At 35.4% G+C, this 15,062-nt stretch overlaps 1 protein-coding gene across 1 annotated transcript; it reads right to left on the bottom strand.

The window, feature by feature from the left end:
- Window positions 1-226: 226 nt before the first annotated feature.
- LOC121725513 lies at window positions 227-9,056 on the bottom strand. Its single transcript, XM_042112515.1, has 5 exons — window positions 8,757-9,056; window positions 7,980-8,147; window positions 7,260-7,877; window positions 697-1,463; window positions 227-232 (listed from the first exon to the last, which is right to left on the bottom strand). Exons 2-5 carry the CDS (start codon window positions 7,996-7,998, stop codon window positions 227-229), a joined length of 1,410 nt encoding a protein of 469 aa, XP_041968449.1. The 5' UTR covers window positions 7,999-8,147; window positions 8,757-9,056.
- Between the last annotated feature and the right edge of the window lie 6,006 nt (window positions 9,057-15,062).

The following is a 15,062-nucleotide window of genomic DNA, read 5'->3' as shown; positions in this document are numbered from 1 at the left end:
AATGAAATCAAAAAAGTTTTTCCTGTACCACCAGGTGCATCTAAGAAGTAAATCCCTCCAGTTTCATCATTTGTTACTTTCATAAAAGTTTCAAATACATACTTCTGTTGTTCATTTAACAGTGGAAGATTTGTTTGAATTAATTCTTTCAAAGCGTTGAGATCATACAGTTTTTCTCGATGCAACTCTTGGTTAAAAGCGTCATGCATTGGACGATTGGGCGCGGTCAGGCCTAATTTAATTAATAGTTTGACATTATCAAGCACATGTCCTCAATTGAAATCAATGCTTCATTGTAAATTTCTTCACTGATTTGTATATTTGGATTTCCCATTCTATTCCGTATTTGATACAAAATATCATCACACATATAATCTTTGTACTTGATCCACAAATCAATTGGGTTTGATGGGAAGCATGTAGATATGATTATAGAAAATAATGTTCGTATTTGATGAGCGTGTGATGTGATATTACAGCATCATTGGGAGTTTGATCCCAATGAGCATCATTTTCAAGCAATTGCAAACGTTGACAGGCTTCTCTGTAGGATCCACACAATTCACCATCAACAGTTCGTAACTGTTGGAATGATGTTGGGCCACGTACATTGACTAATAGCAGTCGTAAATAAAAACATTCATCATTGCTTGGATGTACTGAATAAATCCGGCCAATCGCATCGATGGAATATACATCTGTATATCCTGGAACTGGTTTTCCTTGTTTCCGTCGTATAAATCTCCTTGAGGATTGATTCCAGGTATAATATTTTGGCATTTCAGAATATAGCAATGTTTGTGCGAAATCATCGTTTTGGCATGTCTCAAAAAAACTGGTTAATGTAGTAGATGGTGGCTGAGCAGCTCTTTGTACTGCGTTCTGTGCTGTAAAATACACTCTTTGTCCATTTTCTAAATGCACAGCTAAGTGAACAACAGAAGGGTGTCTCTCATGAATAGGAAAAGAAAATATTCGCCAAACTGCTTCATTACTACTGACATAGCGGCCCATTTGGTATTGGGTAACTTCATCATTGGAATTCTCTGCACCAATTCCAATCACAGCCATATCACTCCCTTTGGTTACATATTTGCAAATGTATTTAATAGATTTCACTGAATGGCAAGATTCAACGTTGATGTGTGCTTTGAATGTCTTTGATAAAATGGGTGAATATGGAACAATCCAACGATTATCTATTTCAATATCTTGTTGATTTAATTTGACAATTGTTGATTTTCCATTGTCTGCTGTCGATCTGCGACGATACAATGGATAACCGTCATTACCAGTAATTGTTTCCGATATTAATGTCCGTGGATATCGTTTTGAACATTTACCATCCATCATACACGGTGAATTTTGATTAAGAGTTCCACAGGGACCATGTATCATGTTTTTGATAACTACCTCATGCAATCCAGGATCTACTTGTACATTAGGGATTTCAGCTGATATCACTGTGTAGGGTGTGTTTAGGAGAGGAGTAATAAGACCGAGAGTTGCAATAAGACTGTTTATTAAAATATAAGACATTGGGTTATATAGAGGTACATATTTCTTACATAAAAATAAAATTATTCAATAAAAGTTTAGTGCGATTTTTATGCACTATTTCATTTTTTTCATTTTTAATTATCTCTACGTTTGGTGAATTATCCTTAACTACCTTATATGGACCTGAGTACAAAGAACTTAACTTATTACCTGATTCATTTTTTAATAAAACTAAATCATTTTTCTTATAACTTATTGGGTTAGTATACTTATCATAAACTAATTTTCTTTTGATTTTATTAAATTATTTCTAGCCTCTTTGTGGCACATTTGTAAACGATATTTAAGTTCCAGAGGCGACCAATTCATAAGGCGTGAAATTAGTCTCTGTGTGGACTGTAGTGTTAAATGCAAATGACCAAAATGGAAGCCAACTGCTCCATGTCTCAGGGTGATTGTCAGTTTGTAAACGAAGAAAAGCATTTAAGTTTTTATGTGACACTTCCAAAGCACCTAGAGACTGGTGGTGATAAGCGGTCGAATTTAATTGTTTTATATTTAGTTATTTACATACCTCTTGAAATGTCGATGCAATGAACTCTTTTCCTCTGTCTGTAGTTATTTCTCTCGGTACTCCATATCTAAGTATAAAATTATTAACAAAACTTTTCGCTACTTCCTCTGCTCTTTTTGAAAACAAGGGATAAGCTTCGACATACTTTGTAAGTTCGCATTGTAACGTTAGAGCATATGAGTAATTATTATTATCAACTTCAAATGGACCTACCAGGTCTAAATACACCTTTTCGAATGCTGAATGAGCAGTCGTTGTTATATTCATTGGTTCTTTTATGGGTAACGAATATTTCTGACGCTGACATTTTTCACAACGCCTAACATAATCTCAAACATCGTTGTCTAGTCCAGGCCAATAATAATACTTTTTAATATTATTGGTCATCCTTCTCATGCCTGCATGGCCACTGCTAGGCAGGAGATGGAAATCATTCAAAATAACTTTTCTATCATCTTTATTGTATATAGTTTTTACATTATTTAATATACACACATGAGGACCGGTCCAGTTTTTTAATGATTTAATTTCTTCAACTAATTTCTTTATAAATTCTTTATTATCATCCTTTTTAATTATACATACTTCATTGACATTAATTAATTTACAAAAACAATCTAGTTCTTTCACAAATTCGCATCGCGTTATTCGTGAATCAGAGCATAGATATTTAATATAAATTATCTTTTTCTTTTCATCATAACAAAACGTCTTACTTTCTTTATTTATATTTCCTAATTTTCTACTCTTCTTTAAATTATCTTTATCTATCACACGTAGTTCTACCGATTCCGCAGGTTTGATATGAGTACTCACGACTTTTGGTTGCGCAGGCCTCAAGTCCGGATGTACTATATCTAACGCTGAAGGATCAGGTTTATTAATTTTTCTTAACTGAGCTCGAGTCATAACATTTACTATATTTTTATTCATTTCTATCAATTCCTTTGACGATATCACTATCCTAGATAAAGCGTCTGCCGCTGAATTACTTGAACCCTTAACGTACTCTACATCAAAATTGTATTCTTCTAAAATTAGCCTAAACTTCATAAGTCTGCTGGATGGATCTTTCATTCCAAACAGATAAACTAAAGGTTTATGATCCGTTCTGATTTTAAAATATTGACCATACAAATAAGGTCGAAAATATTTCACGGCCCAAACGATTGCCAACAGCTCTTTCTCTATAACAGGGTAATTTGATTCGGCCTTATTTAGAGTCCTACTAGTAAATGCTACAGGTCTCCCATTTTTATTTGACAAAATTGCTCCGATCGCCTTATTGGACGCATCAGTTTCTAGTATAAAATGGTTTTGTTCGGAAAAATCGGGATAATCTAACACAGGTGGTGATATGATACAGTTTTTAAGTTTTTCAAAAGATTCTTGACATTTTTCACTCCAAAAGAAATTAGAATTTTTTTTACAAAGTTGATTTAAAGGTTGAGCAATCTCAGCAAATTTAGGAATAAATTTTCTGTAATAATTTGTGAACGCGACAAATCTTTTCACTTCGTCGGCATTTTGTGGACGGGGATAATTTTTTACAGTATTTACTTTATCAGGATCTGGCATTATACCTTTATTCGATATTAAATGACCCAAATATAAATTTTGCTTTTTAAGAAATGTACATTTAGAAGGATTTAATTTTAAATTAACTTTTCTCAATCTCTCAAACACATCCTGTAGATTTTTGTTGTGATTTTCTAAACTTCTACCAAAAACAATGACGTCATCAAGATAAATTAAATATTTTTCATAATTTAAACCTAACATAGCCAAATTCATCATTCTAGAAAATGAACCGGGACTTGTTTTTAAACCCATTGGCATTCTGGTCATCTGATATTGACCTGAGTTAAAAGCTGTAAATTTTCTACTATCTTTATCCAAATTAACGTTATAATAACCTTGGTACAAGTCCAAATGTGTGAAATAAATACTTCCAGACAAGGATTCTAAAATCTCTGTTATATCTGGGAGCGGATACTTGTCATCTTCTATGCGATCATTTAATTTACGGTAATCTACTACCAAGCGCCATTTTTTCTTACCAGTTTCATCTACTTTTTTAGGAACTAACAATATTGGGCTCGACCAGTCGCTTTTACTAGGCTCTATAATTCCTTCTTTAAGCATGTTACTGATTTGTTGTTTAATTTCCTCTTTCTGGCTTCTAGGCAATCGGTAAGGCTTTGAAAATACTGGCTTAGCATCTGGTTTTAAAGAATTGTTATGAGTATAAATATCAGTTGTTTTTAATTTATCTCCTGGCAAATAAAAAATATCTGCGTATTTCGCACAAATATTTTGAATACTCTCAAACTCTAATTTATTTAATTTATTTATATTTAACAAAGAGAACAATTTCTTTACTCTTTCCGAATTATTCTCATTTTCGTTAAAAGTGCAAATATCGTAATCCCTAAGATCATATATTTTAGGGTTTAAATTCGACAATGTTACCATTTTTTCTGTAGTATTCAAAATTTTTATCGGTATTTTGCCGCTAATCGGCCTCGCTGTGGAACTAGCCAAATAAATACCGTCTTGTAATTCTTCTGAACAAACAATGCAATCCGATTTAAATTCGGTTGGAATAAAATGTATAGATTCGCTTCGGGGCGGTATCTCCAAAATATTTACATTATAATTATTAGTAATAGGTAGTGAAATAATTTGATTTTCTAATTTTAGTTGTAAAATATTTTTCTCAAAGTCTAAACACGCGCCAAACCTATTTAAGAAATCTCGACCTAAAATTCCGTTTGACAAAATTGGCAAGGAATTAAAAACAAAGAACTTATGATTAAAAATGATATTGGAATGTAAGCATAGCCCATAGTTTGAACTTCTCTACCTAGTCCGTAATTACATTCTCTTTATGGAATGGAATGCCTAACTCTATAATATGTTTATATGATATAGCACATAACGACGCGCCCGAATCTACCAAGAATGAATAAGTTTTATTGCATGGAGAAATTAATAATTTAATAAAACAATTACTATTATTACTAGCCATAATTGAATGTTTTTCTTTAATCACGAAAAAACTTATCTAGTCGAGGCTCATCTAAAGAATTTTCATTTTCATTAATTACATTAACTGTATTTCTCCGAATCCCTCGATTTCCGCGGTAATTATAAAACGTACCTCGATTGTTCCGGGGATAGCCGCGGGCAAGGTGCCCTCGACCTCGCGAAGTTGACTGCTGCCATGTGCTGCTCGGTGGCTGCGAGTGTCCTTGAGGCCTATTGCTATGAGCTCTATATGAAGACACTCGATAATTACGTGGAGGACGTAAAAACCTAGGATTGTTGCCAAAATGTCTATTAAGTATAAAAGAAATGTCTTTTGTACATACCCAGCACCTCTCCAGCTGCTGATGATGAAGTCTTCTCATCCTGGGCTGCTTGTATGGCATCTTTCAGGGAGTTGTAATTTCTAGCTGAAATTATAGTACTGAGCCTACGATTTCGCAAGCCATCGGAAAACTGTTTAATCGCCTGTTTTTCATTTATCGGTTTTAAAATATTGTAGCATTCCGAGTTTCCGTTAGCCTGTGATATAGTAAGGTCTACAAATAATTCTGTAATTTGCTTTCCATAGTCAGAAATAGACATTTCATTTTGCCTTATTTTTTGTAATTTATTTTGAATTGCAGTTGCACCCTTTTTTGGTAATAATTCTTTATTCATATCACTTATTAAACTGTCAACTGTAGTATAATCGTCTTGAAGACGCAACTTAGCTTGTTGAGATAATCTGCTTTTTAAAACAAATTTAATTAAATTTTTCTTACACTCTGGTTTGGTTAATAAAGAATCGTAATACTTAATGTTATCTATTAATTGCTTAATACTTGTCTCGTCATCGGACATAACAGGTAATAAAGTCAAAGCCGTTTTTAATTCAAAAGTATCCATGTTGCTATGAGACTCAATTTCAATATTTTTATGCTAACACAATTAATTTAAAATATCCTTATATAATAATTCAAAATTTTTGCGATAGTTTTCATAAAATGGAACGTCTTCTGATTTAATTTTCCCTTTACTTAAGTTTTCTGTAAAAATTGCCAACCAACTAGAATATTCGCTATAAATAACAATTGCCTCATTGAGCTTAACATTTAATATATTCCCTACACGTCTATTCGGTCCAATTTTTATTAAATATGTTCTAACTTCTCTTAATTCCTCATATAATTTTTCTAAAGAAATGTTCATAACTTACCAATTTAGCACCAAACGTAGAATTCATTTATTTTAGTATAGGTTATAACTACTTTAAAAACATTTTAAGCACATAAAATTACAGTGATCAAGCACGAGTACACTCAGTAAAATAAAGAATATTTTATAGTACACAATACAATTAATAGCTTAGAGTTCAATAATAAGTTCATTAAAGTCTCTACATTGGGCTGCGCGACGCGAGACGTAATAATATTATACGATATACGATTATATACGATTTAACACTAAAACTTTTACGCATTTTATACGCACGTAAACGCGACTCTTTATCTTTCACTCCGACACTTTTTTACACCTTCGAGAAATAGGCCTTGGGTTGATTGGGCGGGCTCCTCTATAGCTGCGGCGGGCTGCTGCTGACGAAAAAAGGACCTCCGGAAATTATTCCTGTTTATTTCCGACGCTATCCACCCCATGTGGCACCGCTTATATATTCGGTACACGCTGTACACGAAAACCAAGCCGAACATCAGCACGATGACGGCCAGCAAAATGTTAGTGGTGGTGACATGAAAGCGAAATTCTTCAATTCCAGCTTGATTATTCCCAACTGCATTTTGGACAATCACGGTTTCTTCCTTTGATTGTTGTTTGCCCATTTTTACCGAAAAATACTGTCCTTTGATTTACTTGAGACGCGTATGCACCGTAACGCGAACGAAAAAATGAACGCCATAATTATTTAACTAGATTTAAATTATATCAGTTCTTTGTCTTAGCACTGCACAGAAAGTTCAAAGTTCCATCCCTTATACGGAGAGTCTCATATTCGCGGCGCGAAACCCGATGGCAGGGTCGCCATGTAGGGTGTGTTTAGGAGAGGAGTAATAAGACCGAGAGTTGCAATAAGACTGTTTATTAAAATATAAGACATTGGGTTATATAGAGGTACATATTTCTTATTACACTACTACAACTGCATCAACTTCATTTGGCCTTATCTTTTCAACCAACCAAATCAAAATGTGTGCATGTGGCAATCCTCGTTTCTGCCACTCCACAGAATACATCCAGCAGCGTGTCTCACCAAACACATTATGTTTTACGATGAAATCCATTAAAGATTTCAACTTTTGTCTAAAGACTCTGGCTGTAATATCATGACGATCAATGGGTGATTGCCCAGGGAATAACTCCTGCTTGATTTCTATCCATTGCGGATTGCATGTAAATGTGATGAACAAATCTACTGTACCATAATGACGAACATACGACATGGCATCTTGAGCATATTCGTGCATATGCCGAGGGCTTCCGATGTATGTTGCTGGAAGAATAGTCATCCGACCGACATTCTGTGCATTTCCATCAGTATTAATCGCATCTCGAAGGTGAATATACTCTTCAGATCGGAGTTTGGTTTGATTCAACCTGATGAATGTTAATCTCTCCGTTTCAATTTTAACATACATGTCAACAACATATTTGTGATATAATCGCCGACATTTCAATATGTGATTATCTTCATTTTCCCGAATCATTAGGCGGTATGAATAATAGTTCATTGAACTGACTTTTTTGTTGGTTTCAGAACCTGTAAATAGATTTTGTTTTAATAACATTCAAATATAAAATTAAAATACATAATATAATGACTGAGATATTATCGCCATAGCTAAACTAATATTTTAGTTACCTGTAATGGGATTTATCATTTTTATTGAGAAATCGTAGCCATCTTCACCTTGCCAAAATATAATGGGATATTGCAGTGCATCATATGAGCGATGTGTTTCCTTTATACGTTGTAATTGATCATTCCGACGATGTAAAACAATATCACGGGATTCCAAGTTTTCTCCAACTACAACGATAGCAACTTCATCAATAGTCGGTGCATTAAAACGTCTTGTATGTTGACCTGCAGGTGTTTTATCAGCTCTGATTACAATTTTGTGATTATCGGATGGCATCAGATCCAGGGCAGTTTTAAACAATATAATCAATTGATTGTGTTGATGAAATAAAGTTTGTAATTGTTCTACAATAGACCTCTTTACTAAATTGTTATGTGCACAACGCAGATCAATTTCTTGTGGTGAATTGCCCATAAAATAAATTTGCAGGAATTTGTTGTCGCTATCTGACACTGGTAACAGTGAACCTGCTCTGTGTTATATTTGCCCTTGTATCTGTGAATAAAAAAAAATATTATGGTGTGGTATAAATTAATGGATTGTCAGTGATCAAACTTAAATAATATTTGATCTTAAAAAGTATATATTTAGTTTTAACTAATATCTATCAAATATAAAATATAATAAAAGTGTCACTAAAACTGAATCACCATATAATATGATGACTAAGTGATATATAAGTGATTAAGAAATTGAAAATTAGTGACACATCTTAACTTTGGTGACAGAAAATTTTGTTCGCTAAAATAATTATGAGTAACTGCTATAATACATACCTTGAAAGTTGGCATAAAATTTTCCCGAACTACATTTGTTGCCCCAAATGAAGTCATTTGAAAGCAATTGTTATATTGTTGGATATGTGTCAAAAAGTGTATAGAATCTGTTCCTATTCCTGAAACCAATGAGTACAATGGTTCTGGTGGTGGATCCAATGGTATCAATTTCACTTTACCATTTGCGCAACACAATCCATTGGCTTCGTTTTTGTATTTTAATGCCTTACAATGTGAGCAAACCGAGTTCATAGAACCAATAACAACACATTGGTAGTTACTGTAGTCAATTGACACATCGTAAATTTGATATGACTTGAAGTCAAATCCTTTTAAGCCGTACGAATTGTTTTATTTATTTAAAATTTGGATATTAAAAATAATAAAACACTGTTGGTAACGCGATTTTTGTTTGACTGATGTAATGACGTGGAAACTGATGCATTTTATCTCGCGTGCCGAAACTAATACAAAACAAAATAAACGCGAGTTTCGGAACGCGACATGAAACTCCTCCAACTATGTATTCTGTGCTCCAACGCACACACGCACATTGTTTTGATAGATATGATCTTTGACGTTAGGAACACACCTACATTGCTTAGACGACAGTGAGTGCTTGTAATTTAATATGAACTTTATACAATAGCAATAAAGCTCAAATTGACTACGTTTTAGTTACAAATCATTTGTATGGGAAAAAGAAAAGGGCTATTTTTAGGGTTTTTCCAGCAATAATTCTAATTTTTCTCGCCGTAAAAACCATCCTTGAACTTCAACGAACATTTTAAAAAAGATTTGGCCAAATTGGTCCAGGCGTTGTTGAGTTATGCGCTTACCAACACATTTTGCGATTCATTTTTATATTATAGATGAATGGCCACGCACGGCGACGACGCCGCCCCAAAAATAAGCGAGGTCATACGGTATTCTCGCGGGGGGATGTTTCTATCGTCGCCTCGCCACAGAAAACCAAGGCTGGCGCGATCCGATTCAATTACTTTTATTAAGTGATTAAAACACAGAAAAACATTTATTAATACACAAATGACTCTAAATGATGTAATCGCAACACAAAATGTAGAGATAATAATTAAAATTTAGTAACTATTATGTATTTACAAAACTTACTTATAACATTTATAAGTTTTTTTAATCATCGCCATCTTCATCATCATTCTCATCCTCATCTAATATTATGTCTTGATGGGTGGGAATATGTGGACTTGAAAAAACGAAAATAAATTAAATATTGTGATCGGTCATTAACTTCAAGTAACTAATCCGTTTGACAATAGTAAATAATCTTTTGTATTGTGTATTTTCTAACAATCGCTCAATGACAATGAACAGAACAACATTCAAAATAAATAGCTTAAGTAGCCTTGCATAAGGGCTTTTAATTATACCCTCATTAGCTATTATTAGTGTGGCATGGAATATAATACTATCTCGTTTTGTTTTGCTAATAGCGTAGTGTTTTAAAAATTTGCGAAGGAATTTAAAAAAAATCCAATTTTTGATACTTAAATTTTATTATTAAGTATCGAAAAAAATAAAAAAATAGCATTAATATGGTTTTTTAACAATAAAGATTACAAATAATAATATTTTCTCCATTTAAGCGTTACATACATATTCCCTATTAATAATAAAATTGAAAAATAAAAAATAGTGAGTATACATAAAAATTACGATACCATACATACTATAATAAAAGTAATAAAATTATTTCTAAATAAATATTGCATTTAATTTACAAAACTCAAAAAGCTTACTCACTATCAGAATGATTATCCTGTAATTCATTAACGTCAATGAACTCTATCTCAGATTCTGTCGGCAAATTTAACAGAAGCTCTTTAGCCCGTGAAGAGAGAGCTATTTTGTTATGCTTTGATAGTCTTTGTCTAAAACTTGTGATATTTGGATCTGATGATATTAAAAGATTATGTAAAATATCCTCATTTGTGGCTTTTCTACTTAATTTTCTGGAATAACTCTCTCTGAATTTCCGGAAATCTTTGTTACGAGCTTCTGCTGCTTCTTCTGACAGATTGCCGATAGGTATGGTAGCAAAATGCTGGATAATATCAGCGCCATGTATAAGCAGCTTATGTAAACTAGAAGGCATATAATACCAGGGATATAAATTTATGTAGAGTTCTGCAGTCTCTCTACAGAATAAGGAGAATTTAGAAAGGTTGACGCACTCTCCAGATGCTACAGTCTGGAGTATTACATGTAACCTTTCTATTAATTCCTTGCTTATACCAGTAATACGGGCTGCAGTGTCTGTGTCCCTGAAAAATCTTCGGGCAGTATTGCCATCATTAGTTGTTCCCTCTCCTTGTTTCACCTGGTCTATTAGTAATCCGCAATCTTCTCTAAATGCTCGCTGAATTTCGAACTTTCTAAGCTTAATTTTTTGTTGATCTTCGCCCCTGCCACTCCATTTTTTTAAATCCATACGATAGGCTGCATAAGAAAAATGGGACATTATTAATGTTGGCGACACGACAAACTCGGCGGGGCCGTAGTCGCCGGGTGGTAGAGCAGTGGACTGTATCTTGAAAGTGAAGGATGCCGGATGGAAGATTCCTGGAGAAGGAGGTGCAGGAGACGAGAAGGAAACACAGGAGTAAAACTTGGTACTGCTTGGAGCGGAGTGTGGTGGAGCAGGGCTTACGCATGCATCTGCTTGGCTTGTCGGAAGTGAATGTGTATGCACCGTATTTTTTTTTTTTTTTTTTTTTCGTATGGGTCTACGCTACCGGCCCTGTGTGAGAGGGCCGTTTCAGTTTCGTCGGTAAGGAGACTGCCGTTTAGCAGCCTTGAGGTTTAGTTTTTCGAAAGGGGTCAGGAGACCCCCCGTCACCCCCTAGTGGGCGACGTAATCCGGATATTGGGGAACAACGGATAATTTATTTAGGGTTGGTACTAGGGGTCCGACCCCGGCCGCACACGCTGATGTGTGAAGCCGCTCGCGCGCGTAGCAAAACCTAACGGCGTACGAGTGTTTATCGCGATAGAGTAGCTCTGGCGGCCTACCACAACCTTTCCTAAAACTATCATGTTTCCAGAACACTTTGTTGTAAGATTACAATAACCTTACTTTGATTCGTACCATGAACTTTTTAAAGTGTATGAAAACAATCTTGTTTTATTCCTGCTAAGTGATGGGAAAGAACGAACGATATCAAATTATTTGTTTACATTTATCAATGGGAGGAAGCGAGATAGCAGCTACAAAGCGCTTTGTCTCTCTCACACGATTGTATAAACAAATGAATTGTCATGGGTGGAAGCGAGATAGCAGCTATAAAGCTTTTTGTCACTCTCACACGATTGTGTAAACAAATGAAGTGTCTAATTAGTCTAAACATATGTAGAAAAAACTTATTAGTGACTGTAGAGAATTTGAATGGTACTAAACTCAAATATTTCAATAAATTAAACCGATTCAGCGCTAAATTGTTAACAATAAGAATTAAATCAAATAGTGAAATTGTTGAAAAACCAATGCTGAAACCCAAATAAGACGTGAAGTGTTGGTGTGGTACGCTAAAACATAAAAGTTTTAAGTGGTGTGTGAGTTGCGCGACTTTGAAGACTGTTTCGATATTTTCTATTATAAGGTAAATAGAAGGTACGTTTAGTAAATATTTAATACATTGGTTATCTCAAAACAAACGCCGTTTTTTATGTACATGGTTAACTTTAAATACAAATAAAGTTAAGAATTTTGTTGTTAATACATAATATGCGTAATTTAAAGTCGTACCGTACTCAATTTTCAAATATAATTTTACTAAAAAACAGTAAAAAATGCAAAACAATCTTAAAAAAGTTGATATTTCACAGCGGATTTAAGATCGCTAGTTTGACGTTAAAGTAATCTTGCTCATCTGTCAAACGGTGTCAAAATGGAGCTCATGGTACGCTGAGAGCGAATGAATCGGGACATGACGTCACAAAACGTCTTGACGGAACAATCATAAAGTAATCTTACTTTTAAGAGGTGATGGTACGAAATCATAAAGTAAGATTAAAATAATACTGCTTTAAGAGGTTGTAGTAGGCCCCCTGGTATTTTAATCTATTTGACTAGGAGGGCCGGCCCTCCCCCCTCCCGCGTGCGGTCGGGTGGACGCGCGCGCGATTGTCCTTATGTCAAGTAAATTGTCCGAAGCATTGATAGAGCTCTCTATATCAATGTCGCGAACGCGATTAATGTTTAGGGTGCCTAGTCTGGCGGAATCCGAACTCGTTCCCGGTCGCGGGTTCGGTTCCGTGTCAGAGTCGGTCAGTACGTCTGTACGTGTGTCCGTGTTAGCTGTAAGACATCGGAGTCGACGCCGGCGCCGTCTCCGGTGCGTGTGTAACGCGGGTGCGTGTGATTTGTGTTTACGTAACTGTACACAGTACGTTACGTATTCTGTTATCCTGTCTACTGGGTCGGCTAAGATGTGCTTAGGCCGTTTATGGGGATTCCTAAACGTATTATAATTGACGTCATAATCAACTGCCCTTCTAACTAGGGGGTTGGGGTGAACTTTGCCTCTCTCAAAGAATCTTTCTACAAGTTCTTTGATGTGGGCTTTAATAGTGATTAATTCGAAGTCTCTATGCAGGTCGATGTTCCTCATATACGCGGGTGCTCCTGTTGCCATACGCAGGAACCGGTTTTGGACTCTCTGTAGATTACTCATCTGATCTTCACTTATGTGTGCGAAAGAGACACACGCATAAGTGAGTATTGTTCTAACACAAGTTTTGTATAGCGTCAGCTTGTGCCTTAAGGGCATCTTACTGCGTGCATTTAGTAGTGCGTATAATTTGTAGAGTACAAATTTCGCTTTTCGGACCGAGTTTTTAATATGTTTACTGAAGGTCATCAACCTGTCTAGAGTTACTCCGAGGTATTTAACGTGGGTGACTTCCGGAATGATGTTCCCGTGCAGCCTGACAGGCTTCAATCGGATATTTGTTCGGCAAAACTGGATTGCTTTGCTTTTTTCGGGATTTACCTCGATTCTCCATTTAGAGAACCATTCACCCAGCTGGGTGACGGCCTCTTGGAGCCATAATTGGGCGTTGCGGATGTGTCTGCTGGCACAGAACAGAGCTGTGTCATCGGCAAACATGGCCCTATGCACCCTAGGGTGTCGGGGGATATCTGAGGTGTACAGATTGTATAGGGAGGGCGAGAGGACCGAACCCTGAGGGACTCCGGCCTCTAGGTCTCTTAGGGAGGACAGTGCGCCTTCGACTCGGAAGCGAAATGTTCGGTTTTTGAGATAGTTACTGATAATCAGCACTAAGCTGTCGGGTATGCCGAGCTGATATAATTTGAAAATTAGGCCTTTATGCCAGATTTTATCGAAGGCTTTTGCGATATCGAAGAATACGGCGCAAGTCTTTTCTCGGTTGTTCTTTTTTTCAAGAATGTACTCCGTTAGGCGGTGTACTTGGGCGGGGCAGCTATGGCGTTCGCGGAAGGCGTACTGAAAGAAGAAAGAAAGAAAGAAAGAAAATGTTTATTTGTGCAGGAAAACATACATAGTTTAGTTACAATAAATAATACATACATCATAAAATGTTTTCGAGCACAAGCCGACGCAGCTCAGCATATGCTGACTGTAAGCAATCAGCGCTGATCTTCCGCTGGGCCGACAGGTGACGTCACGGACATCAATCCGGGTTCACAGATGCAAGTTTATATAACTTATGACACAACAATATAGAAAGCAGCAAGTCACAAAAGTTTATTTTTAAGATGAAAAAAGTAAAGACACAAATATCAGGAATGTACCTAAAAATATTATATCTTCAATATTAATCATAGCATTTTATAATTAGAAATTTAAAACCAGTGTAAATAAAAAGTATAGTTAAAACAGTAAAAAGGGGAAAAACGACATCTAAATCAATAAACCAACAACTAATCTAAAATAATAATAATAAAATAAAAACTAAAAACAAGAATTTCATTGAATAACGCAACTTCAAAAAATTATTACGTAGTAGGTAAAAATAAATATTGTAATAAATATAATACTGCTCATCTGGAAGGAGATTTTTCTCTTGGATGACGTCTTTAAGACGTTTGAGAATTATTCTCTCGTAAACTTTGCCAAGGGAGCTAAGGAGACTGATTGGTCGGTAGCTACTGGGCTTCGCCCGGGGTTTCCCCGGTTTGTGTATGCCTATTACAATAGCTACCTTCCAGATGTCTGGGAATGAACATCCTATTAAAAGGGCGTTAAAGATATTCACTAGGAGTTGAATAATTTCGGAGGGGAG

This window comes from Aricia agestis, chromosome 3 (assembly GCF_905147365.1).
Source record: "Aricia agestis chromosome 3, ilAriAges1.1, whole genome shotgun sequence".
Classification (NCBI taxonomy): Eukaryota; Metazoa; Arthropoda; class Insecta; order Lepidoptera; family Lycaenidae; genus Aricia; species Aricia agestis.
This window is presented reverse-complemented; position numbering and strand designations above follow the sequence as displayed.